Here is a 27,388-nt window from a genome sequence, read left to right as displayed (position 1 = left end):
ACATACATGTACTCAAAGTTTTATAATGCTCAAAATACTAGTACAAGTACATTGTATTTTTAATCCTTGGTTTACCTCAAACTGTTCATTCCCTGAAGAACATTATTTGTAATCAAACCTGTTGACAATTTTACTAACCAGGGCTTTATCCCCAGGATTAAGTAAAATCACTTTTGCCCCTCCCCCTTCCCGGTGCTTCTCCTACTTAGAAATTAGAATTTACAAATGTAAAGTTATAGCATCAGTAACCATTCTCGTCTTAAAGGGACAGTAGCTTTATCTTTTGATGACAGCAAGTTCTTGTTGTACTCCCAAAAGCATGTTGAAACACCCACTCACTATTCAGCTTGTCAACACAGTGTGTTACTGCATACGTGTAAAGCAGTTTCTGTGGACATTTGAATATATGATTATCCATGCTGAAATTCACTTGTCGACAATACTAGTAAATGATGCAGTCTATACAAGTATAGGTTCATTTAACAACCTGAGTACACTATGTGTCTCAACATACTTTCGGGGGAGACCAAGAAACTGTAATTGACATGCAAAACAAAAATAGTAAACAAATCATCAAATGTCACAGCTACTGTCCCCTTTTAAGGCCACGAAATAAACAAGTGAAGATTGAAGAGAGAATGAAACACTCAGTGGCTCTCACAATGCAGGCCGAGGAAACATAAATCAATGACCAGTGTGTGTATAAAGTCTACATACCTTGTGAAGGATGGTGTACAGGTAACATATACTTGTGCCCTGACATTTTATTTATGCATAGACTCTCAAGAAACTCTAGGGCCTGTGATTTATATCAGTGCTGTCGGTGACTTTAAATGCTGCAGCTCCACAATGTGACACATGTCAATCAGGAAACAGATAACCTCTGAGAAGATCTGAGTGATCACACTGTGGTAAAGATATATTCATAGTGCTCACACTATCCGTTTTAAACAGTCATTGTTCGCGTCTGTTGTTTTAACCATTGTGATAATGTCACTGTGATTTATTACTTTCGTACTTTCTGAGATAAAAGGCTGGAAGGCTATCATTGCAGTGTGATACAGATAGCTCAGTTCAATCACGATTACACTTCCTTTCTTTGTCATTTTCAATCTTAAGAGGGACTTCATTGACCAAATTATGTGTCATTTTGACAAGATTTTTTCCACTATCTGCACATGTGAACAATATTTTAATTGTCCATTTCTTATCAACATTGACAAAGCATTCTTTTCATCATTTAATAATAAAGTTACCATACACACCATAAAAAGTATATATCCCTATGGGTTTTTAAGAACTCTGTAAAATTGTTAATATCAATTCATTCTAACCAATGGAGCTCTCTCTCTGTAGTTTCACAGCTCGATAGGTTAAAATATATTAAAATTTCATAATGTACAAAGGGGTAGAAAAAAATGTGAATGTACACCATTGTTTTGTCATGGCCTTGTGTGAATCCATGAAACAAAATGAAAAAACCTGTTCTGGATGAAGATCAATTTTACTTCCTTCACCGCAGTTGCTACTACCATTCAAGGTGTTCATAGTAGCTTTAACGTGTGGTTTTAAACATTGTTATAAACCACATCATGTACAACCGGTCGTTTCTGAACAATGTTTGTCCTTCACATTTATGTGATATTGATTTTACTCTTGAATTTTGTGAAAGCCATATTTCAGATATTAGAACACAACCAAGGATAATGAGCTAGCATGATTGATGGCGCTTAGTGAGTACGATGTTTTCATGATTTAGACCTTCATTAAAGCGTGAAACTATTACTAAGGGACCGTCTCAGATTGTCGCAGAAGTTCAGAAACGAAATTTCTTCGTTTAGATCAAAACCCCCTCCCCCCTCCCCCTAAACGAAACTTCAAAAGTGCGAAATGTCATGTCTGCCTGAGAGTACAATGTTGCATTTTGCTATAGCTACTATAGACGTATTCCCCTTGCCACATTACAATTAAAGTAATCAATCAGATTTGAGTACAAACAGGGCATTTTACCGCATAAAAGTTTCATTTTATTTTACTTTCCCTTTTTGCATCTCTTGTGCTGTTCTTTGTCTTTGTGAACACGCAATTTGTACTTGGTAGGGGCGGTAAATAAGCGAGAAACTTTGACAAGGGGGCCCAGGCATGTTCAATCATATTGAAACGACTATGACCAGGTGCATAACAAGTGAGAATAAAGACATCTAGTGGTTAGAGCAGACGCTTATAAATAGCACATTTTAAAAAGATTATACTTTTTGTCTATGTATATAATTTGATGAATGAAATGTTTAGAATACAATGTTCCTATCGGTAAATTGTGTTTGGGGCACAAACGAGATGGAAACAGTTACAAATTTGTTGGCACGAGTGTGCAGTTTTTCTTTAATTTAAAATATACACCCGAAAACTTGTGATCACAAAATAAAAGTGCGAAAGTGAAGTTCACTAATTGAATGGAGGTCAAACCCCCTCCCCCCCCTAAACGAATAAATTTCGCTTTTGAACTTCTGCGTCAATCTGAGACGGTCCCTAATAAAATCCCTGTCCTAACATTCTAGGTTGTTGACACTGACTGTTTATGTGATTTTGGTCTTTCGTTCTCCTTTGAAAGTTATGCACAGTTAGTCAATTTGCTTGATGAGATAGAGATGACACTAATGCATCCAGTACCTCTTGTTGTGTCCGCACCTTCTGACATTTGTTCACTGATTTTATTGGGAACGAGAAGATTTAAATATCCTGCTATAAGTAATATGAGTGGTGCTATGCTTACATATCGTCTTCCAAAGCCCTGCCTTCAAAATACACACTTTAGGGAGTTATAATATAAGAAATTGCAATTCTGGCAACAACTTAGACAACTAAACAGTCTACATGCCAACAATTCACATGATATGTGGAAATTGATCAAGTACTTAAAAATAATGATAAAGATAATAATACTGGAGATTGTGTCTCAGCAGCAACATGGATGGAATTTTACAAAATTCTTGCTCAATTGAAAATGACAGGTATAATGATTTCCAACAGCAAATTATTGATAGTTTAACATCTGAAGAAACTAAGAATCAGGCTAATCAGCAGCTGGATAAGTCAATAACAACTAATGAAGTGTTATCAGCAATTAGAAATTTAAAAAGTAAAAAAGCAGCAGGGATTGATGGGTTTTGTATAGAGTTGTTAAAACATGGTTCCCCCTTTCTCTGTAAACCCTTAGCTAAATTATTTAATGCAGTTCTAGATACATCCAACTTTCCAGACATCTGGAATACAAGCATTATGACACACTTATTTAAAAAAGGAGATAAATATGACCCGAAAAATTATAGGGGCATTTCTGTCGGAAGTTGTGTAGGAAAAGTCTTTTCTTACATTCTAAATGAAAGGCTAAATAGTTTTTTAGATGACAATCATATTATACATAATAATCAAGCTGGTTTTCGCAAAAACCAATCGCACAATAGATCACATATTTACCCTGAAGACAATAATACATAAATATATTAACAATAAGCAGAACATTTATGTTTGTTTTGTTGACTTTGCTAAGGCTTTCGACTCGGTATGGAGAGTTGGTCTTTTCCATAAACTTCTCAAAAATAACATTAATGGCAAATTATACAGACTTATAAAACACATGTACACCAACACAAAAATACACATCAAACAAATAATTTTATCTCGCCCAGCCTGAAAGTTGAAAAAGGAGTAAAACAGGGCTGTGTTCTAAGTCCTAGTCTGTTCAATTTATATGTCAATGACTTGAAAACAAATCTAGACAAAGTAAATACTCAACCACCAGTGTTGAATAATACCCCAGTTAACTCATTATTTTACGCTGATGACCTAGTCTTAATCTCTACTTCAAAAGAAGGTCTACAAAGGGAGTTGAATACACTACACACATTTTGCTCCAATTGGAAACTTGATGTTAATTTACAGAAAACCCAAGCAATTAATTTTAGTAAATCTCCTTTGGTAGATAAACACTTATTTAACTATGGTAGTACATGCATCAAATCTGTTAAGAGCTATACATACTTAGGACTGACAATTAAATCAAACGGTAGTTTTAGTGACACAATTACAAATTTGGCTGATAAAGCAGCAAAATCTTTGTATAGTTTAAAAAGGATTTTATTGCACAACAAAAAGATAAAATTTTCCCTACATCTATTCAATGTTTTCATTAAACCTGTTTTACTGTATGGATCAGAGATTTGGGGACAAGATTTCATGGATTACAAGAAGTGGGATAAATCAGCAATTGAAAAAACTCACCTCAAATTTTGTAAGAACATTTTACAGTGTAATAGACAAGCTTGTAATGCCGCTGTGAGGGGTGAACTAGGACAGTTTCCACTTCTACTTGAGATCAAACTTAATATTGTTAAACACTGGCTTCATATCGTACAACTGCCACATTGTAATCTTGCTAAAGAAGCTTTTCTGGAGCAAATGGTAAACAACACTAACAATAGATCATGGTTTAACTGTTTAAGTGCTTTAATTAAAGACAATGGAATGGACTTTCTCCTTGATAAAGCTCCATCACTTAAACCCACAAAGTTATAACTGGTTTATGAAAACAAATTTAACAAACAATTATGAAGTCTTTTGGAAAAAGTTGATCACTGATGAAAATAGTAAACTAAGAATGTATGCCAAAATAAAACGTAATTTTAGATTAGAACCCTACTTAACACAGTTGCAAGGTGAGAAAGAAAATTGCTCACCAAACTTCGCATTAGCAATCATGATCTAGCAATTGAAAAAGGGAGACACACTGTCCAAAAACCCCAATTACTGAAAGATACTGCAATCAGTGTAACACCAACTGTATTGAAGATGAAACACACTTTTTATTAGTCTGTCAGAAATACAAAGTCCAAAGAAAGTACTTTTTCAGTAAAATCAATTTCCCAAACGACGATACTGAAAATCAGCTTATTTCTCTACTAACAAACAAGAGTTATCTTTTAATGAACAACTTGCTGATTATATTTTTACTTTATATAAACAAAGAAATACCTAGTTATATTTATTATTAGCTACTATTATTATACTAATATACTTTTATCTTTATTGAAGAAAATTTTAACTTATTTTTGTATCACACTTTTATTGCCACAAATGTGATGTAAATCCTATATTTACAAGCAAGTAATAAAAAAAATATTATTATTATATTATAACGCACGGTATGTACAAGTACATGGCCATTATGGATGTGACGTGACAGTGAGCAGAATAACTTCTCAAGTACATTTGTAAACAAATTAACATGACTTAGGGGAAACCCCAGCGCAAACACCAGGATTGACCATAGAGTCTCTCCCTTTTACCGTCTATGGATTGACAGACTACAATATGAGTACCAGTACTGGCAGTACCACTACACTAGTGGTGACACCATGGCAAGAGGCCCTGAGGGCTTTGAGTCCTCCTTGTTCGGAACTTTTTCGAAATCGCCAGCCATATCACTTACTCACTGGGCATTATCAGAACTTTATGCTGCTATGTGACTGTTAGTGTTAGCCTAAATTCCTATTCGTCCGTTTGTGAGTCGAAGGTAGTGGTACGGAGGTAAACCGATTAATAGGATTCTAGGCAATCTGACTGTACGTATTACCATGGAGTTAGCTTTCTACCGCAATTTGGTATTACTATTGGGAAACACGGAAGCCTGTCGTCGCGTTGAGTCACAAGGATGGGGGCGACTGGTCAATTGTTTCAAATCTATTGACACAATGACCGAGTTCTGACGTTTCCTTCCCTTGTCGCCGTGCTGATCGTTTGAACCACAGAGTGACAGACCCTATAGTTTTCTCTAGAGTCTATGTCTGAATGAAACAGGTACAACATATCAAGCGTAACATTACATCATTTTCATACTCGCTTCACGTTCAAATAAACAACAATTTATCCCCACATGAAGTATAGGTCGGCCTGTGGAGAGGGAGGGTTTATACATGTATTTTGCTACTCACACATGTGATTAGGCGCTTCTATATTCCTTATCCTAGGTACGGTCCTTCCTTTGCGCTCCAAATGTGAGTGCTTCCCATTGATTAATTTTTGAATTCCTTCGTCAGTGTTTTGAAGCGATATAACCCTTTTTCATCTGCATGATACCACTTAACGGTTGACATGCAGAATACACTGGTTTGTGGTTGAGCGACGCACTCACGGGACAGTACAGTCGCCCAGCAAAAGACAATTTACTTCTGCCGAGGTCACATCAGTTGTAACCTCAATATTTACTACCTAGGTTTCTAAAAAATCGCAATATGGCGTTACAGAACATATGTCGTCTGCCTACGTAAGGAGGATATGATAAAATGACAACAATAACAACAAAGATAGAAATGTAATAACAATATACTCTTTGTACAAATCATATGATGTTTGCACGGATTGTGATATTTTTTGTCTTAGAGATGTTTTGACTTTTTGTTATAGGCTAGAGGCGCTTCTGACCTACGGACTCACACTTGGACAGAGCTGTAATGTGGATCAAGAAAAGAAACAGTCTAAACTGAATGAATATGTACGCCAAAATGCCTAGGTTCCGTTGAAATATCTGTCTCGAGAATGGATGCAAACCGATTATCTGAAAATATAACTATTATCGTTCCCAACTGTACCACCCCGCTCGTCGCAAGTAGGGTGCAAACAGTGGAAAAGGACCCAAAGCCGAGAGCCGTGCCAGTGTTACTGCCGCCCGCACCACAGCTGTGCCCGATCGCTCCGGCACCGTGTCCACCGAGCATCGGCGTGGAAAAAATCTCAAGCAAGAAGGAAGAGAAGCAGTACCCGAGGAAGAAAGTGAAAAGGTGTTCAGTGCAGGGATGTGAGGAGACCACTTATCGCTATAAATCGGATCCGTGGATGTGCAAATACCACAAAAACAAGAGTTACAAAGAGGCCGCTAAAAGGAGAAAAGAACTGAAACAGGAGCAAGAAAGACAAGCGCAAGCACAGGCTGCTGCCAACGCAGAGTTCACTGCGAGTAACTCAAGAGATGTACGCCGCCATTTTATTTATCATTCATCATGTAATCCATTTCATGAGGGAATCTTATCAAGGGTAGAGAGGGGTGGAAGAGAAAGAGAGGAGCAATTTCTATGACAACTACAGTGTACATACTACAACATCCATAATCCCATATTTTCGGCATACTACTAGTACAGTACCGTAGTATTGTTTTTGTTGACTATAACATTTTCTTATATTATATATATATATATATATATATATATATATATATACATACATACATATATATATATATATATATATATATATATATATATATATATATATATATATATATATATATTTGTATGATGATTGATATATATATAAATATATATATATAGCATGAAACTGTCTGATGATTGCAGGCTGCATGAAACTTAAGTAACAGAATTATGCGTAGAGCACTGTAATTTCTAACGAGGACATCTGTATACTTTAATGTTATATATATATATATATATATATATATATATATATATATATATATATATATATATATATATATATATATATATATCGAAGTATACAGATGTCCTCGTGGGAAATTACAGTGTTCAATGCTAAAGCAGAGTGTTATAAATAATAAAAAAATTACTTCAAGTACAAAGTAATGGTATCTGTTACTTAGGTTTCATGCATCCTGCAATCATCTTTCTGATAATATATATATATATATATATAAATATATATATATAAAACACCAAAACTTTCAAACACAGTCCCTTCACGTGCTTCAGACAACTTGTGGAGGACTTGTGTCAGCACCACTGCTTAGATAATATATAACAGATGATAAAACTCTAAATCTAGAGAAGTGGTACCCAATGTTAAAGTGGCACTCACACTTGGTAACATTTTTAAAGCACATTTTTTTTAATGCCAACGGTCGATATTTGACGAGGCGACTGCGCGCGGATCGCGAGATATCGATAAAAACATGCCTTCAAAAAAGTAAAAGTTTGAATTCCGGTGGCCCACCTAAATTCAGCTTCCGAACATCGAACGTTCGGCACTGGGGCCATTGTCAACTAAGCTATGGAGTACGAGTCTACGCTGACGCTGCTGTACGCTACAGTACCACTGGCGTCAGTGATCGGTCATGGCCTGTGGGAGAAAGCTGAGTCTTACTGACTTGGCATATAAACGAAAAACAATTTTGCTGATTCCACCAGAATTGGCAAAGGTGACTAGCACAGTTACGTGCGGTTGATACATAGCGGCCGCCGCGTGATATGCATAGACGCATGCCACACGCGCATACCACGCGCGCGGCGTACTGTGGCAGACGACAAAATGTAGTCATCGGAGGCGGCTAATATTTGACATGTAAAAACTGATGTTTATGTGGTATTGGTTAAAAATATAATACAACCGATTTAGAATAATGAAAACGACAAAAACTAAGGAGAAGTCTTTAAAAACTTACCTGAGGTAAAGGCATAATGCTGCATATAAAGTCTTTGCAGTGGGAAGTAAATTAATTGCGTCGTTCGAACTTATTGTAGACTCCCTAGAATATCGTCAATCAGCACAACAACAAACCTTCGGGGGATTTCGAGTCAAAATTGGAACGATCGTAAAACTTCGGGATGTGAAAAATACGCTCGGGAAATGACATGTTTTTATCGATATCTCGCGATCCGCGCGCAGTCGCCAAGTGAAATATCGACCGTTGGCATTAAAAAATGTGTTTTAAAAATGTTACAAGTGGGAGTGCCTCTTTAATGCCTGAATATTACAGTAATTTCAAATTGTTGTTAATTATATTATTGTATTCCATAAAACCAGCAAAATTTGAAATACTGGATACAAGGGGGATGGGAGGTGGAGTTAAAGCAGTTCTTTCCACAATTGTTTTTCAAATATGGTATACCTTTGAGCATGGTTATCAGCAATGTTATCAGTGTAAAATGGGGTTATGGATGTACTATTGTTCAGCAGAAATCATTCAATGGAAGATTTCCTTCAGAAAGTGATGTATGGTTCTGTCATGACTTTTTGCTATTGGTTGTGGGACATTCCAGGCAGATCTTAGGCCAGGTACCCCTATGCCTTGGGGTAGAAACTGAGTGTGTATTAGCTAGAACTGATAGCGCACTCTAGACAATACAGAAGTGTTCTGTTTTTCCAATGGAAGTGGCTATTATATTTGCCCCTCTGCGGTGCAAAAAAACAATTACAGTGCCTAACTTGCACCGCAGGCTAAAACCAAAAACCCTGCATACCATTCTATGAAATAAAATGTTTATATGTATTATTTGGCTACATACATGACTATAGATAAACAGGTAAACATATGATTGAACAGCAACAATGAAAAAAAAAGACAGACTCCATGTACTTCAACTTGATCATCGGAAACCTGGTACAACACTGTGGTATAACCTTTCCTTGCTGTGTTTAATGCTTTACAGAGTAGTGCAAGTACAAGCAGTCAGAGTCCAACCGAGAATGAGTGTCAACACAAATGCAACAGAACTGGGAGAAGTAGCTCTGACTTCACAAAATACCAACCTCACGTGTCCATGCTGGAACAAGTTTTAAATGAGAAGAAATTGGTAAGATTATTGAAAGTGAACACCAAAAAAAGTGTCACATTGGATTTTAGTGTTACCACTAAGTATTCCTTGGCAATGTTAATATAAGTTAAAGGTGGATTTTTCTCACATGTCAAAAAAGTTTTAATTTACAAATGCATATGCTGAAGATGTTCTGAAGATATTCTCAAGCAATGGTTAAACACAAACCACTTTAAATTTCTTGAAAGTCAAGGACAGGACCTTCTCTTGTCAAGGATAAGTCAAGGACAGTCCTTTTGGTAAATATCGATTCAAATATTCAGCATTCATTTTGAAGTTGTATGCCTTTCCATGATTTTATCTCGAGCTACCTACAGTTTTCTATTTCGGTATGTTAGATTTGGTAGGGGAGATTGAGCTGTTCACAATCTATACTTATCACTACCGAAACTTACTTTCCTCTGCACAATTTTTTCTCAATAGGAGAGTCAATGATTGATTTGTGAGTACCCACTCAACTGGCAGGGTATCTTGAAATATTTTGGGGGCAATAGTAATCTATCAGCCTTATTGTACTTTCATGCAGTTGCCTTCTCTGTTCTTGATTTCTAAATTCTAGGCTCTCATGAGATCGCCTGAAGTTGTCAAGTTCCTGCAGAACCAACAGAAGGCACTGACACAGGCTGTAGAAGAAGACTGAGGCAGCGTGATAGCTTTACGAAGTGATCACAAAGTTGTGGATACTATTAGTCAGCACAGAGAACATCTAATTGTATAAACTGAAGACAATCATAAAGTAGAGTATGAAGAGCACAAACAAGCAAATGGTTATAACAGAGCAATATTCATACCAGTATTTGAGTTTTCACAATACATGGATCACTTAGTGGATGCTGGTAGATCACACTCATAATGCTGGTTTTTCTTTTGCTATCTACCATTGGCTCTTGTAATGAAACTTGTTACATGAGAGTGTGATTCACTGCAGTGGGACAACGTGTCCACACTGAAAGAACTCTGAACTTGTACAAATAATCATTAGAGACATGGTGGTGTTCTTCGTCTTCCAACTGAACCAGTCACGCCATACTACAGCACTCGGTAGACAGGCATGTGTATGTACCAGACACCGGGTATTGATTCTCTCACATCTCGCTTCAGTGATTTCCGCAACCGACACACTGCCACAGATGCAATACACAGAAGAGAGAGAAATTTTCGTATAAAATATTTTATTGTACTTTTCCGCAGTGTTCTGACAGACTATTTGTACATAACATTATGTAAAACTTTGAAAAATAAACAAATACACACTCTTGAGGTTGTTTCTGTTGGCATTTTTCATTATTAATCGGGAAGGGAGAACATGGAGCTACCTATCAGAACCTGTCATTGATTGCCTATTGTGTGTGAGTGGGCACATATTGACCCCTATGAAAAATTCTCTTTGATTATCAGTTAATCACAACCACACATTGTCTTTGACAAGTGCACAGCTATCTGAAACCAATCAACAGTTGCTTTGAAGGTATCGGCAAAATTGTGTGCAGTTTATTTCTCACTGGGCCAACCATTCTGCCAGGCAAAATAGACACAAATCATGCGAGGGGAAGATCACAGTGACTGTGACAATGGCAGAAGCACTTATGTGCTGCAATGAGGTTCATGGGCACTGTTTGTTCTCCAAAAGGAAATTATGCTCCATGGATGCTAAAAGTTTACAGTGTATTCACCAAAGACAAGACTAAACCACTGACTGATACAGACAAATGGTGGTGGGAGGGACAACAAAATTGGTTTAACTTTTGGCAGTATTCACATGTTGATGGATGGATCAAAAAGATCTGCTCCCCGTTATGAAACACAACTGTCACCCCTTCCCATTTGTAAACAAATTATTACTAAAATCCCGACATAGACGGCAGCATTCACTCAGTCGTCTCTTCTGCAACCTCCTGCGATGCTTCCCCAGAAGCTGCATCTCCCTCCCCAGTCTCTGAGCGCTCGTCGCGTTCTTTCTTCGACCGCTTGCTGCGTTTGTGGCGTGAGCTGCGGTGCGACTCGGAACCAGCTTCACTACTTTCGTGGTGTCTGCGACTGTTGGGAAGAGATACCGATACATATAAATACCTCCTGTCTTTGCTGAAACAAACATAGCCCACAAAAACACTGAAGGAATGTTAAACCTCAAGGCAATATGTGCATGTAACATCCCACTCAGATTAACATTTGAAATGCTTTGCTAATTGTATTCATATAAGCAAATCTTATAAAAGTCAATTGAAACTATGTCTGGCCTTTACTTTTCAACATGTAAACAACACAAGCCTATCATAAATGCATCAGCAAGTGATAAGAAATAGCTATTGATACATATGACACAAAAACTATGCCACCTCTTTCTCAAATACTACTCCTTCACACTTAATCTCACACTGTTTCAACGGCTTCTCTTCATTCCCAAATAACAAGGTCAATCTTTTCCACTTGACACAACAGGTAAGTTCAAAAATTTGGGTGCTGAAAGTGGCAATATCAAAATTACCGCTTTAGATACAGGCAATATAGAAATCTAACCTCCTTGATGACTTGTGTCGTTCTTCTCTGTCCTTGTCTCTTTCGTGTCTGTCCTTGTGCCGTCTTTCCCGATCCTTATCACGGTCTCTGTCGCGGTCTCTGTCTCTATCTCTGTCTCGATCACGGTCCCTGTCGCGGTCCCGTTCCCTGTTCTGTGATCGTTCTCTTGGCTCTCTCTCCCTTCTGTGATAGTCTCTGTCCCTGTTTGAGAAAGATAGTGTTACAAGGTCAACATGATTATCAAAGAAAACTTGTAATATCAAAGCTATATTGAGAAACATTACAAATTTTAAACATTAATATTTCAATATATAACAGTTTTGTAGCTTCCCTCATCCCTTACAAATAAACTTTTTTAAAAGCAGCAAATGTTAGACTTGAGTTTTTTTTTGTAAAGACTGCGTGAAATAAGCATAGCTCTGAGGTCATTCTGTGTGCTTGAAGAACCCTGGCATTACTTGTAATGACGTACGTGTCACTGAATGGGGACACTAACTTTTGTCTCTGATCTGCAAATGGAAACGGACACCGAAATCCCTGCTGATATTTGAATCATGTAAAACTCAAGCAAAAGGCTAAGCATGGTCCACTTGCTAAAAAAGCACACTGCAGCGCTCTGGTATTTTGAAGAATACTGACAACTTCAACACTAACCTGTCCCTGTCTCTTTCTCTGTAGTCCCTTGATTCTCTCCTATCTCTGTATCGCTCTTCTTCACTGTAATATGAAGAGATCATGTCATGAAAAGTCAAGTAGAAGCTTATGACAGAAACATTACTTATTCTCACTTTGATCAGACCTGACCTGTCGCATGAAGGACAATATGTATTTTGTGTTCATTTTAAGCTGCGCTGCTCAAAGTTTTGTGCCTTTTTGACAGGCTTGCCCAGATGTGTCACAAGTATCATGCAGAACGTGTCTTCAGTGTGTGGTACCTTTCCACAGTTTTTGCAGTTTTATATCATTCAAAACAGTGAACAGAAAAGAGAAAATGATGTGCAATGAAAACAACTGTAGAACACTTTGAATGAAAATATCAACCAAATACTTTCACAATGAAAAAATATTGACTTATATACATCTTAGTAAAGACCTAATTCAGAGACACACAGAGGGCAACAAACTTAATTTCTCAACTCTAATCCTGGTGTCAAGGGTGTCAAGAAGATGACATTCAGGACCCATTATCCTGCAACGTCAGAACAATTCAGTTACGTGAGTGCATAACAGCTAGCCAAGTCCGGCGACACACACCATGTCTTAACGGGTTTGCACAGCTAAACTGAGCACGTAAGTCATTACATTTTTGTATTATGAGACGTGCAAAGGTGAAAATAGGTTTTGCCTCTTTCCTGTTTATTTTTTATTTTGCAGAACAGCAGGTGACAGGCCCCACAGGAAAAAAGGGTTAAAGTACCATGGTTACCACATAGAGTACATTACAGCCTACCTGCTGAACTCACTGTCATCTGACCTGGCTGGGCTGCGATCATGTCGGTATCTGTCCCAGTCGGGGGAGTAACGTCCAGGTGGACCTCTGTCCCAATCACCTGATGGGGGTCCTTGTGATGATGGAGGCCCTTGTGAAAATGGCGGGTAGCCCTGACCTAGATTGGATAAGCAAAATTGATTTTATGTTGCAATAGTATGAGCACTGTATCAGAGTGAATGAGTTGGAAGACCATGGTCAGAACGGATGTGAATTACACAGTACACACAAGACACTGGCAAACAGCACTACTGTTGAGCAGGGCTGTCTATTGTCAACATTTATACCTCAAACTCAAAGTCTACATGAAGTTTCCCATAAATATGTCCAATTAATATTTCTGTGACCATATTTATAGTCAGTATTTATCCCCCTGCATCTGCAGCACTTAAACATCACACGCAAACACTGCCTTCTATGTCAAGTGTTACATCAGAAGATTTGACAGAACCCTCAGCCATACATTTGTGGCAGCAAACCTATGCTATCCCCTGAAACTCTAACTGAATGCTAATTTTTTCATGTGTAAAGTCTAGACTACTGTATTTTTGATCAAAAAATTGTATTCACACCTCCTCGGAACGGTCTGTCTTCAAAACCAGGTGGTGGCATACCTCTGTCCATACCAGGTGGACCCATATGTGGTGGGGGTACTCCCATTGGTGGTGGACCCCGAGGTGGAAATCCTGGCCCTGCAAAAGCACCATGCAGAATGTTCACTATTTTAATACTTGAAATTACATGCAGCAAGATGTATTATACAAATAAATTGTTTTGAAAATCATTAAACACATACCAATGCGTGATATACTTCCTCAACAGTTAATTTATTTATTTATTCAATTACCGTATTTATTTATTTATTTATTTATATTTTTTTGGTGGTTCTTTGAATACTTGATGCTATAAATGAAGTATATCAATAGTATCAATTAAAGTTACTGAATGTGTTCAAAAGTCTTGTCTACTCAGGTTTCCTTGAGAGTTCACAAGGTTGGATCAGCTTGCAAAATATAATCTCATAACAGGGTTATTCTACAGGGTATAACCATTTGTATCTTGAGAAAGGAATTAAATTTGTTACAAATCACCAATATTTACACAATAAATCTTCATCCAGAGATTTGTCATCAACAAATACCATAAAGGTCATTTTTTGCTCACGTGTTGACACACGTGGGCATATGTCGCAGCGATGTCTGTCTGTCTGTGTGTCTGTCTGTCTGTCTGTCTGTCTGTCTGTCTGTGTGTCTGTCTGTCTGTGTGCTCAATATCTCAAAAACAGCTCATCAGATCAGAATCAAATCTGGTACATAGATTCAGTTTGCAAATGGCAAGAACTGATTAGTTTTTGGTGGGCGTGGCTTGCTTACTTTTTGCTCATTTGCATAATTAATGATTTTAGAAAAAACGGCTATACATTGAGAACGACTGCACACAATTTGATGAGATTTGCTACAAATGTTGATCACATCAAGATATATCAGCTGTGCAAGTTATTAAGGGGTGACGTGAAAGATAATGACTAATTTGCATATTTAATGAAATCTACTAATTAGGCATATATATCTGAATTTACTCGATCAAAATTGACGAAACTTGGTATGCATATTGAGGATACTATGATTTAACATTACTGAAAGTCAATAAGCATTTTTACTTCATCCAAATCCTAATTTCCATATTTAATGACCTTTTGAAATTAAGGATATATATTTGAATTTACATGACCAAAATTGATGAAACTTGCTATGTACATTAAAGATACTATGATAGAACATTATTAAATGTTATTCAGCATTTTTACATCAGCCAATTCCTAATTTGCATAGGTTATGAACTTTCCTAATTAGGGGTATTTATTTGAATTGACAAGACCACAGTTGACGAAACTGGCTATGTACATTAAAGGGACATTATTTGTATCTTTTGACTTTTTTTTTCATTTTTCGATGACTGAAATCCCCGGTCAAATCAATGGGAGACCTAAATTGTGACTATGGACGGTTTCAAGGATATGTAAACCACCTTCTTGCTCTTTACGGCAAGGTTCAATGTTGGTAAGGGCGTCCATGCGATTTGAACCAACTGCCATGATTGAACCCCTGCACATGACCAATATTACTACGCATACGCATACGTCAACCATCAAAGTACAGCTGGAACGTGAAAGGCCTGTGACCTACACACCAACTTCAGCACAACGGATATCGAGGAGCACACGGCGCATAAACAAATGCACGTATCAAACTACTGTCAAATAGTGAAACTAAGCAGGGCATTTGCTTGTAAGTTTGATTTTAGTATCGATGACACGGACTGTGAAACAAATATAAAACCATAGACGCAATTGGGTCAATGGTAAAACTAAAACGATGTCAGATTGCTGTGGTGATAGTGAAACAGGTACAGAGTAATGCATTTCCTGTGCATTTGATCGTTAGCAAATCTTCGTCAACTTTTAAGATTTTTACATGTAGGGCATTTTCTTGCCATTACGTTGGTTCGTTTTACAAACACGACATGATCACTTGTTGAACCTGGAAACATCGCACTCGGACTGAACACTGCACGGTGTGTAGCATCGGTGACATCTGACACCGCGCCGGGCGAGTACTGCCATGATACTGCTCGCGATTGGAGTCACCTCTCGACACACAAGATCTGTTTGAATGGTGTTATTCGTGTAATTATTTGTATCAGTTGAATCGCATTTCGAACCAAAACTGAGTACATCGCAATGACAGTTGCCTAGACCCGTTCGCTTACGGCCTCTGTGCCTCCGACCCACTCCCAAAAGTGGGCTCTACATAAGTTCAGAAGCGCAGCTGAGCACATCGTGTACCTAAAGCCCTGCGTACGGCCTCCATGCCGTATAACGCCGGGAACACACAGACCTGTACGCAGGGCTAATCGTGTACCCAGGCGAGGTGGGTGTGCTTGAAAACGAAACTCAATGCAAGTTTGGGATTAAAAATGGGTTGTTTTTGGTGGAGAAACTGCACGCCGCAACCGAGGTGCTGCCAGCGGTTTGGCACAGCCCTGCCACGCAGAGTTAGCTTTCACCCAACAATGTACATGGTATACGTGTCAGTCGCCAAAGTACGTATATACATTGCTCAATTTCGCGATCACCTCGACAATAACGTGACTGTCTGCTGAAGTTAAATATCCCTTCATTTTACTCTGTTTTCACATTTCCATGCCCAAAGGCTTTGAGCAAGTCTACATATGCATATGGAGGAACAAACGAGATGAAAAAGATCCCCAATTATAGGCCTTGTCGTGGTCAGCTGGTACTGGTAGGCATTCTAAAGTGTATGTGCTCTGTAGCAGCAAAGAATGGTGTATCTAAGAGCAGGATTAGCCGTCAAGATCTCCATGAAAAACTGACCGTCAAAATGTAACTGAGCAAACGGGATCGGTAATAGCGAATCCCGAAACTGCAATACTGCGCTTTCGACTGTCACTTCGAGTGGTTTATTTTTTTACACGCGGATGCTTACAGCGGCCTAGATAGCAGTTAGCAGTGTGGTCTGATCGCAGGTCAACCTGCCAACTCTGAGGTTAACAGTACCCTCCATTAACCTCAGACCCAATGTTTTTCTATACGGTGTACGCAAACGGGATGGAAGTTGTCTATGGTCGACCGTTTTTTAGACATCTTTCAGTAAGTCGAATAACATTATCAACTGCTTGTTTGCAACAATATGAGGTCAAAAGATACAAATAATGTCCCTTTCAAGATACTATGATAGAACATTATTGAAAGTCATTAAGCATTTTTCCTTCAGCCAATTCCTAATTTGCATATTTAATGACCTTTTGAAATTAACCCTTTTCCTGCCAGACAGTATCACTTCCCCATCAGCCAAGTCAGTAAAAAGCGGTATTGAGCCAAAACATGACATATTTTCACCCACTTGGCTTGGTCTGTTATAGCATCTTTAGTCCAAAAAAAATCAAGTTTACAGTATTTTGTTTTCAACAGCCTTCAAATGTACAGTATTATGTTAAAATACATCATATGGAATATGTTGTGTTTCATTAATTTTAACCATCTTGACCTGATGGTGAAATATGGACTTGGCAGGAAAAGGGTTAAAGTCCAAAAATACAGTCACTGAGCAACAACATAGGCACCACTTAGGTTTCTTTTGCATGTTCAAATCATCTTAACCCAGAGACGTTGGCAAAGAAACTAAGAATAATCACTTACCAAATGGCGGAGGTGGCATGCCGTCAGGGGGAGGGAACCCAGGGGGAGGCGGTCCTCCCATTCCAGGTGGTGGTGGTGGCATGTGAGGATGACCTGCCGGTACACAAATTTGGAAAATAGAATAATTCTAGCTTTGCATTATCGCTACAACAGGCTGCTTACAGTATCAGAGAACTTGGCTTTGATTTATGTTTTAAACCACATTTATAGACACAAAAATAAACAGAATTTTGCCAATATGATGAGAAAATGTTTTTTAAGGGCAGTACATGTAGAGTTAGCTTGATCCAGATATGAAGAAAATTTTCTAGAAATTCATAAACTGTGTTAAAGTGCAGAACATTTGTTGCTAGTCAAGCTTGATAACATGGAAACTTGGTAAGGTCTTTACCTGGCGGTGGTCCTCTTGGCTGCTGTGACTGCGGCGGTGGGAAGCCACCTTCTGGACCCATGAAAGGTGCCATGGGTCCGATATTGGGTGGTGGAGGCCCCGATGGCGGTCCACCTCCTGGGGGGAATGGTCTTTTTGGTCTGGAATCACCACCACTACTTAAACAAATAATGTTAAATGCTATTACTATTAGATATTATGTGCCTTGAAAGTGAAAGACTTAAACTTTTGCTCAAATTTTCCTCAAGGAATCTTTATACCATTGTCTTTCAAAATCAAGAATAAAAATCGGGTGTCACCGTGCAAATTTCAGTGCTGGAGAAACAAATTACCTAAGATTTGCCGATATTGGAAATTCAAAATGGCCGTCTTACCTGTGGTAACTCTAAGGATTGTACAAAGTTTTCGCTTTTTGAAAAACTAAGACTTAGACTTAGATTTTTCTTACACAACAAGCTTTACAGAGAGCCCCCGCAAGTGGTAGATCAGAAAAGAATTGTTAAAGTTTGAGAGGCCAAACATCTGCCCCTGAGGCGCATTCTACCTTAAAGTTAAATCATGTGGAACTTTTGGTCAAGATGTGCTTTTACTGCTTCAGGAATTTCAAGGAAAGGAATGCTGTCCATTTTATTGACATTCAAGTTTATTTACTGATAAGTGAAGAAAGAGCACACCTCATATGAGAAATCACTCTTTTCATCAAAATTAAACATAGATTTCTATTATACATCTCTTTTTGAAAAATGAAAGAAATCACGCTATTAAAATTTATGAGTTCCGTTCATGATGGTTGGGTACTCAGTTTAACATTGTAGTTTTAGGTACTGTATGTTGACACGTATCTTCCAAAGTGTTATTCAGTTGTGGAGAAATAGAAGTAGTGATACGACACAAGAATACTAAAAAGCATTTTTCGAGTTCTATCACTAGATTTTCACTATTATATAATGTCATTGAACTGGAATGTTAATTAGCAAGGATACTATCAATGATCTTCAGATCAGTAAGAAAACCCATAACAAATCAAGACTTTCTGTGTCCCATCCTCATCATCAACAGCACCCTCAAGCAACGAAGAATATGTGCAAATCTCACAAGAGAGCCTCAAGGATGCACAGGAGTTACAAAAATGCCACATCGAGACAAAAAGTGCCAGTTAAGTAGCTTCACACTTACAAATCTGAAGGATTATCACTGCCTACAACATGAATTGGGTGATTTTCATCCACTCCAAAATTCGGTCTGTTATCTCTCCGCCTGCCCTCAACTCTGGCTATACCAATTGGACTACCTTTGTCTGGCGGTGGTACTGGTTTGATGCGGGGTCCTTGACCTGGCCCAAACTGATTAAACTTACGACCTGCAAAAGAGAATATGCAAAATCATGATTGTTTTTTGTTGACTATAAATGAGTACACATGAATCTTGTGTAAAAGATCATAGCATTGAATTTCATGGAAGGATAGTCACAGAATGATATTGGGAGTTCAAACACTTGTCGAGTAGGTGCCAGATTAGTACTGGCCCGAAAATCCTTAGATGAAAAAAGTTTCGGAAACACTGCTGCTTCTTTCAATGACATAGTTGGACTTGTTAAATGGAAACTTTGGGAAACTGGTCACAAATGATGAAAACATGATAAATTGACAAGCTACAGTGATTTTGTACTCTACCTGCGTTTGCAGAATCTGTGGTTGGAATGGCTGACTCTTTTACAATCGTGGTTGAATGCACCTGTGCATTACATGAACAAATGTAAAACGAAAGCGATTAAAAAAACATTTGATACACATCAGGCTGGCATTACACATGTGCACAAAAAATTTGTGAATACAAATGGTGATTACTACAGTAAAACTATATAATTACCTAATATCTGGTAAAATCAGCCATCCCTTATGAGGCTGTACACTTACATTACATGTATATGTCCCACAGAATGACAGGTAACTCTTTACAGTCTTCCACCTCATTTTCTATGCTTAATTCACAAGGCAAATATAACATGTACAGTTTTACTCTGTCTATACAGAATATAGCTATCGTGAATACTCCCATCAGCCAATCAAAAATATTATGAGTACTTCTTTTACACTATACCTACATGTATTTATAAGTATACCCATCACCACAATTTACCATCATTTACAATTCAGATATTATTTCATTCTCAGGAGAAACAGAGACTCCTGACAGTTCACTCAGTATACATGTATATTATGTGGGTCAAACCTCAACAAGAGAGCAGGACCACAGCAGCAATGACAGCATGTCCTGTTTGTGATGTTTGTGACTAAGTCTAAAGACAGGGAGATAAGCACAATAAGGTTCTTACGGTACAGTACCACTGAAATGTACATGTAATTAAGAAGTTTTCAGATAATTATTATTAAATCTAAAATGGTCAACAACTCACATAAATTTTATTCTGCATGTTGGCATCCATTCTGAGTCTTCTCTGTTTCTCACAGTACTGTCTCCACGTGTCTTCATTGAAACCGTAGTTGAAATAGTCTGATATGTCGGCACCTGACGGGTGGAGGAAATGCGCAACAGTCAGCGTACATTTTGAGCAGACACAAGCAGTTACAGATACTGTCGCTAGTGACAACTCTATAAAACTTTGATACCTACATCTAAATATGAAAACTCACTTTGGCTTCACACTTTAAGCCATGCAAACACCACACTTCCTTTATAAAATTCACTACAAGTTTGTATCTAACTTTCTGAGAGCTGCTGCACCTCACACTTGTTTTTGCACCAAACAAGCTCAAAGAGAGCTCAAAATCATGTGTTTCTGGAAGACAACACTTTGTTGGAGAAAAAACTTTATAACAGGGATATATTTTTGTTTAGGTAACACATCTAAATTTAAAATATCCTCCAACTTCGTTTCCATAACATTACAAAACTCTAATACTGTCACTGTTCAGTAGTCCGGAATGGAACAGTGGATATACATCTGCTGGTTGATGACAACATTTTCAAAATTATGAAAAAAATGTTTGTCTGCTGGCATAGTAGTGATGTGAAACCATGGACTGAGAGAGTCTGACATCTGAGATAATCTTGATGATATTGTTTGATCCTCCTTACCTGGTTTCCTCCATGGCTTCTCTTGCAAGGTGTCAAGGTCAAGTGAAAACAGGTTAGTTCCATTGACTGTGACTTCAGCATCAACGTCAACACCTTTACTTGCAGCTTTAATTCCTGGGGGACCTGGATAAGAATTCATTATGAAGATGGTGTTAAAGTAATTTGCACAAAGTAAAGTATTATTAAAGTTATACAGAAAAATTCACCGTTTGTAAAACATACAGGCTGGCGGGTCTTTTTATTGCAGTTCTCATAGATTTTAGTGGTTGATGAAACATAACTACAATGTGTGATAAAACTTCGAAAATCAATGGGTTCGTAAACAAAATTTCTCACTAAATCAGTATGATCAATGGATTGCCAGGCAAAATGATTGCAAATGTTTTAAAAAACATTGAAATTGCACTTGCATGTCTGCACATTGATGTCAATACGGCACGTTTCCCTCTGTGATTTCACTGATCTGGTCATTACCCACAACAAGCTTATCGGCAAAAGGGAATTTTTGAGGTGTTGCAAATGTAGCTTGGCAATCTTGCAGGATCATAGCAAAGTCTTGTATTAAAGCACTGTGTCTCCAATCATCTACTTCAATAAGCCTTGGTAGTTATTTTGTCAACAGCATTGCTAACCTGTCGAGGCTAAAATACACATACATACCTACGGCACCTGGTTTGTTGTATGCTGTCTGCTTTATGTTGAGATTCATAGGGCCACTGCCATAGCCACTGAAAATAAAAAATAGTTTCTTATAGTAACTTTCATTTCAAAAGAACAACAACATTTATTCAAAAAATGCATCAAAACTGTGAACCCCAGTCTTGTAATTATCTCACATGCAAAATACACCATCTCTAGCATACTGAGCTATCTGATGTATGGTAAATTTAAACTAAGCATCACATTTGTGTTCTGACACTATTACAGACAGTGTTTTTGCTAAGGATGGAGAACGTTGGTAAATGATTTGGGAACCCTGGTAACATTTGTACTGTCCCCTGATCTGATTGCATTGATATACCAAGGGAAACCCCGGTAAAATGACTGGGGAACCCCGGTAACATTTACCGGGGTACCGGCCTTAACAAAAACACTGACAGATCAATTGTACCACAATACAAATGTATTTTTCTTTCACTGCTCTTAACAAGTTATACGCAAAACAGTAAACATAAGGAGCTTGTTTTATTAGAGTATGTGGAAATAATGTGGTAAATAAGAATAAGTTGATGCAAAGAGAAAACATATTTCAACATCTGTCAAGAAAAGTTTCTCTCACAAAGTAAAAGGTATCTGGAAAGACTTGGACTTGATATGACCTGGGTCAGATGAGACTAAACAGGGTTATTCATGGGATGCCTAGAATTAAACTCTTACGTATAGGATGGTGGCGCCGCTTTGATGTCTCCTATGTGTACTTGTACATCATCGTCATCACTGTCAGAATCACTGTCCTCATCCGCAGCTTCCTGGTTGGCATTCTCTGCTCCACCAGCATCACCTACTTGTTCCCCTTCTTCATCATCCTGCATTGTGTCAACAGAGAAAAGTGATTTTTCAAAACCATTCGACATCTGACAGATATTTCACCTGACATTGCACATGGTCTTTGCTTGATTTAAGGCAAACTCAAAAATATCTTGTTTACCAACAGATGTGATTCAATCGAAAAGATGTTAGTTTCGGGTGATAGCTTCAAGTCCAATAAAACTGTCATACTTGGGCTCTTCTGGTATATAAAGTCCTCCCCTACAATAAAATGTCTCATCATTCAGCCTCAACATTTTATTGTAGGATCGGACATTATATACTAGAATAGCCTTTGTACTTTGGATTTAACTTATATATGATGACAAGATCAGAACTGCCCATGAACACATTGAATATTTTTCCAAAGGTTAGCTGAAGCACTATTTGCCTGTACCAAGGTCTAGCTTCAGGATTAATTACCAAGCTTTTGCTAGGTATTCCAAGCAATGATACATGTATGGGAAGCTGTCTGGCATTTACAACTGCACTGATATACTGAAGGGAGCCCTTGTAACGTGACTGAGGGTCTCTGGCCAATCTTACCTTGGTAACACAACACACGTATAAAACACTGGTTGTAAGTATTGGGGTACGGCAGAATCAAATATCGGTAGATGGGTTAAACTTACCATTTCTCCTTCTTCTTTGTCCTCAGACGCAGCAGTCTGATTCTGTTCCTCCGAGACAGCAGCATGTTCACTGACAAATTCTGGGGCTTCTGCAGAAAGCTTGCTTTCTGCAATCCTATTGACAAAATTCAGACATATCAACCTTGGGGACTTGTGGCACATTTCTCAAATTCTGATGAGAGATTCAAAAGACACTGGCACTGAGCTTGTGGATTCCAGATCCTCAAGTTTTTTCTCTAGATTTCTCTCACAAGGGGGAATGCTACCCTCTGCTTGAAAATTTTAGGGATTTGGTTCTGATAGAGGGCGACAACAATAATTTATGCAAATTTTTTGTGATGCAAATTGAGATTTTTTTCAAGGTATTTTCAAATTAAGGTTACAGAATTGATCAAATATTAAATAAAAGACAGTCTTGCAGCTTTATCTCATCCATCTACAGATAGTAAGCTAGTATCACTTTACTGTGGCTACAGATAGTTGAGTACATCAACTGTATGATGTTACATCATAGACTATAATTGTGAAGCAATCATGAAGTGGAATGCTATTATACATAGTCTGCGTACATCATAATCTCAAACCTCACTGTAGAAGGGTGACATGTAGCACATTTGAAGGGGGATTTTGACTAGATATGGGGATTCACACAATAGCTGTTCCTAGAGAAAACACTGGATCCTCCAAACATATTCCAGACATCCATATTCCCAACACCTTAAAATACGTCCATGGCTCTCACCGTGGAAAAGATGAACATGGTGAAATGCTTAATCACAAGGCTCAATGAACTCAATGTCTGCTCAGATTGCCTAATTGTTATCTTTCACAAATCACTCCTGATAAACTACTCTTATTAAAGTTCACAGCAGTTTTTTGGCATGATGTAAAAGCATTTATTGCAGGGATTTCATTTTAAGATTTTTACTGATAGGTGAATCTGCAAAATCAAATCTGGACATAAAAAAATGTTACAAAATATCAGTAAATAGATATCACAGTGAGGACAGTGAGGATGTCTAAACCATCAAAATTGTAACTATTTACATGTACATTGTACTCTGCACACCAAAGCTTTCACAGCACACACAAAAAAGATAACAAAACACGTAAATACCAACCAATATATCATGGACTCATATTTATGTAGTGTTCTAACACACAAGTATGTGCAAGTTAATGTCCACCACTGAAAACGGAATGACTGATTCAGTAGGTAACCCAGAAAGTTTAACTAAATTTGTAAGAATAGCTACAGATATTAGAGTAAGAGATCCCTAGATGTGACACCTATGTGACATCTGTGGAAGTAAGAGATGCTGGCAACAGCTGACGACCAGTTAGTTCATACGAGTATTGTCAGACAAGAAAAAACCAAAACTCCTATTCTAAGCTAGGTACTTACTCCTGATTAATATTCTCAGTTTCCAGTCTGTGGAGGAAGATGTTTGGCATTGGTATGAAAAAAAGATCAAAATTACACGTACTAACACAACACCGACAAGGAAAAACACCCCTATCACCATAAATAAAACATGCTTTCCCAAGATTACTTAAAGAAACAAAACCAAATGTTGACCAAAACTAAACAGCAATAAAACTGTTTTATACTTTATACAACTGTGATCATGCAACGTTTACTATTTCAACTGGAATATGAAACTCTTTACAAGTTTAACAACTCAAAACATTGCATTTAAGGGGAAAATAAAATTTAAAAACTGCTACAACTATTTACACCATGCAGTTTCATGCTATGATTCAATGTGAGAATGGAGATTCCTTGGCCCCTTTTCTTGGGAACTAACCATTAGTGAAGTAAGCCTGGAACACTATACTCCTCTGACATTTCTTTGCTATCTCTCCTTTCATACGAGAAATAACGCTTAATTTTGGAATGGTTTGTTCATGGATATTTGAATACCGATGACTAATAAACTAATGAACTAGCATATAACTGGAAATAATGCAAGCAAATGATATCTAATAAAACTTTATAAAATTGAAAACCACAACCTATCCAAAACGTAATACATCTTATTGTTGTACAGACAAAGCTAGACGTTAAACATGCTGTTGATGTCATTATAGTATCTGGATGAGCAAATCCAGTGGTTCAAGGTCCAACGAGCTCTAAATTTGAACTCTTGAACCAGTGAGTTTGCCATGCAACCAGTCAAAGAATACCATGTTCTTGTACGGAATGTGTGCAGAACTAGTAAAACTAGTTCAGAGAACTAGCATACTAGTTCCGAGATCAACATCACTGTATGACTTTGCTTACATCTGTTTATGCAACTTTATAATAATAAGGACACAATATATTGCAGCTGCTGAAGCTACAAACAAAGGATGATCTTTTTTTACAAGCGAACTACATTTTGTTTGCCTTTAATTTTAAATGAAAAAATTCCATTTCCCAATATCATGATTATTCAAATGAAGGAATTGCCAAAATTACACTATACTGAAACTTAATACAAGTGTCCATAAATTCTGATGAAGAACTTTCTTTGCTGGTATCGACAATGTCATACATGACAAGATTGACCTAAGTTTGGCAAGTACTATCAAGGCTATATGGCAAAGTCACAAAATATGAAAGAATCCCTTACCCGGGAACTGGGGGCTCTGCAACTTCTGTTGAACCATTCTCTGCAGATTTCTTTTCCTCTTCTGCAAACAGACAATCATGGAAACATTTCAGGAAAAGAGCTGGTTGGAGTGATTTGACTTGTTCCTGGTGCTTTTGATGCAATTTTTTACAATGTTGGTTGATTTGAGGAGCTATTCCATGTGATCATGACAGGACAGGGTTTGGGACTTTTTCGACAATTTCAAATTCAAAATTTTTTTCTGCTCAACAAATATCATTCACAACAAGGTTTTATGTAAACATCTCCATGCAGCTCACAGCTAGCAATCCACAAGATAATCTACAGCAAAATTTTGGATACTGTCACATTTATAAAAACACTAGTTTATTGTACTTTTAATCACATTGATATTTGGCGATTGACTGCTCTACGTCACAGACACTGGAATCTCTGTAAGAGAGCCCCTTGACGCAACAAGAAAGAGGTTTCTGTTTTCTTGTCGCGTCACTGGTCTTCTAGCACAGAGATGCCGATGCCTCCGATCGAATTCTATGCTCTCAAAACTGGGCTAGATGCATGCTTCATCATCGAACTTGCACCGGCGTCCTGAAATGCATGTCCCTAAGACAATCTTCACCAGCTACTGTCGACTAGACAATGTCTATACATGGAAAATAACGTTGCTATCCACATAATAGGTCATGAGACGTGCTATATGTAGTGTAGCTAGTGTAGCTATAGCTTCATGTGTATGTACATGACATGAATGACAATTTACACGTGCATATCGTAAGGTTTCCATGAACAGCGTGTGTAAGAGAGACCCACTTTGGAAGTCCACAAATAAAAAGATTAAAATTTGCAAGGACACGTAATTCCATTCAGACATCAATACTTCAAGTCAATGGGTACAAAAGAGTCAATCGTTTCAGTGAAATATGTATTCCTATTTCCTAGCATTACCTCCTCCGTACAACCATTGTTCGTCGTCCTCCTCTGCAATCTTCGCCATGTTGTTTGCTGATGCACGACGGGAAGAGAAGTCGTGTGGAATAATACATTTAACGATTGGGGTGAGCACCCTGATTGCGTAGCAAGTCTGCTTGCCCTAATACTCTTTTCGATCAGGTTTTCTGTGGTCACAATACTGAAACTGAACAATTGAGAATTTACTAATCACCATTTTGTTCTAAACGTACCGAGAAGTCAAGTTTGGTCTTCTTTATAATGGTTTAGTCCATGCTCGGAAAAGCCCGAAGTCGAACGGACTGACACGATTACAACATAAAATGGCAGC

At 37.8% G+C, this 27,388-nt stretch overlaps 3 protein-coding genes across 7 annotated transcripts in view; 1 reads left to right on the top strand and 2 right to left on the bottom strand.

Annotated features, from left to right (window-relative positions):
- LOC139131239 (kinase D-interacting substrate of 220 kDa B-like) overlaps positions 1 to 6,232 on the bottom strand; it is a 134,227-nt gene extending 127,995 nt beyond the window's left edge. Inside the window, exon 1 of the mRNA XM_070697220.1 lies at positions 5,991 to 6,232. Within this exon, the coding sequence (XP_070553321.1) occupies positions 5,991 to 5,994 (4 nt within the window). The 5' untranslated portion in view covers positions 5,995 to 6,232. The remainder of the gene's footprint in view (positions 1 to 5,990) is intronic.
- Positions 1 to 10,878, top strand: part of LOC139131243 (regulatory factor X-associated protein-like) — a 14,277-nt gene extending 3,399 nt beyond the window's left edge. Inside the window, exons 2-4 of one of the 2 annotated variants that reach the window (XM_070697227.1) lie at positions 6,463 to 7,026; positions 9,456 to 9,599; positions 10,180 to 10,878. In XM_070697227.1, coding sequence (XP_070553328.1) covers positions 6,595 to 7,026; positions 9,456 to 9,599; positions 10,180 to 10,260 — 657 coding nt within the window. In that variant the 5' untranslated portion in view covers positions 6,463 to 6,594 and the 3' untranslated portion in view covers positions 10,261 to 10,878. The remainder of the gene's footprint in view (positions 1 to 6,462; positions 7,027 to 9,455; positions 9,600 to 10,179) is intronic. The other variant, XM_070697228.1, reaches the window with a different exon arrangement.
- Positions 10,776 to 27,388, bottom strand: LOC139131241 (pre-mRNA 3'-end-processing factor FIP1-like). 4 transcript variants are annotated; one of them, XM_070697221.1, is made up of 17 exons: positions 27,055 to 27,189; positions 26,110 to 26,170; positions 24,900 to 24,926; positions 23,495 to 23,609; positions 22,713 to 22,861; positions 21,996 to 22,063; positions 21,336 to 21,458; positions 20,653 to 20,765; positions 19,910 to 19,970; positions 19,413 to 19,596; positions 18,237 to 18,394; positions 17,846 to 17,938; positions 14,199 to 14,318; positions 13,588 to 13,744; positions 12,792 to 12,854; positions 12,138 to 12,338; positions 10,776 to 11,657 (listed from the first exon to the last, which is right to left on the bottom strand). In XM_070697221.1, the coding sequence occupies exons 1-17, from the start codon at positions 27,101 to 27,103 to the stop codon at positions 11,489 to 11,491; spliced, it is 1,911 nt and encodes a 636-aa protein (XP_070553322.1). In that variant the 5' UTR covers positions 27,104 to 27,189; the 3' UTR covers positions 10,776 to 11,488. The 4 variants fall into 4 exon arrangements, with proteins under 4 accessions (XP_070553322.1, XP_070553323.1, XP_070553326.1 ...); XM_070697222.1 differs by having other exon boundaries at positions 18,237 to 18,391; XM_070697225.1 differs by lacking the exon at positions 24,900 to 24,926 and having other exon boundaries at positions 18,237 to 18,391; positions 27,055 to 27,388.

This window comes from Ptychodera flava, chromosome 4 (genome assembly GCF_041260155.1).
Source record: "Ptychodera flava strain L36383 chromosome 4, AS_Pfla_20210202, whole genome shotgun sequence".
NCBI lineage: Eukaryota > Metazoa > Hemichordata > Enteropneusta > Ptychoderidae > Ptychodera > Ptychodera flava.
This window is presented reverse-complemented; position numbering and strand designations above follow the sequence as displayed.

What these genes read in the sequence shown, in the direction of transcription:
- LOC139131241 (XM_070697221.1), bottom strand. Translation starts at nt 27,103, where the DNA reads ATGGCGAAGATTGCAGAGGAGGACGACGAACAATGGTTGTACGGAGGA. An exon ending in ACTGAGAATATTAATCAGGA is followed by an intron (nt 23,610 to 24,899) that starts GTAAGTACCTAG and finishes TTTTGTCAATAG; the next exon opens with GATTGCAGAAAGCAAGCTTT. An exon ending in CACAGATTCTGCAAACGCAG is followed by an intron (nt 19,597 to 19,909) that starts GTAGAGTACAAA and finishes TCTCTTTTGCAG; the next exon opens with GTCGTAAGTTTAATCAGTTT.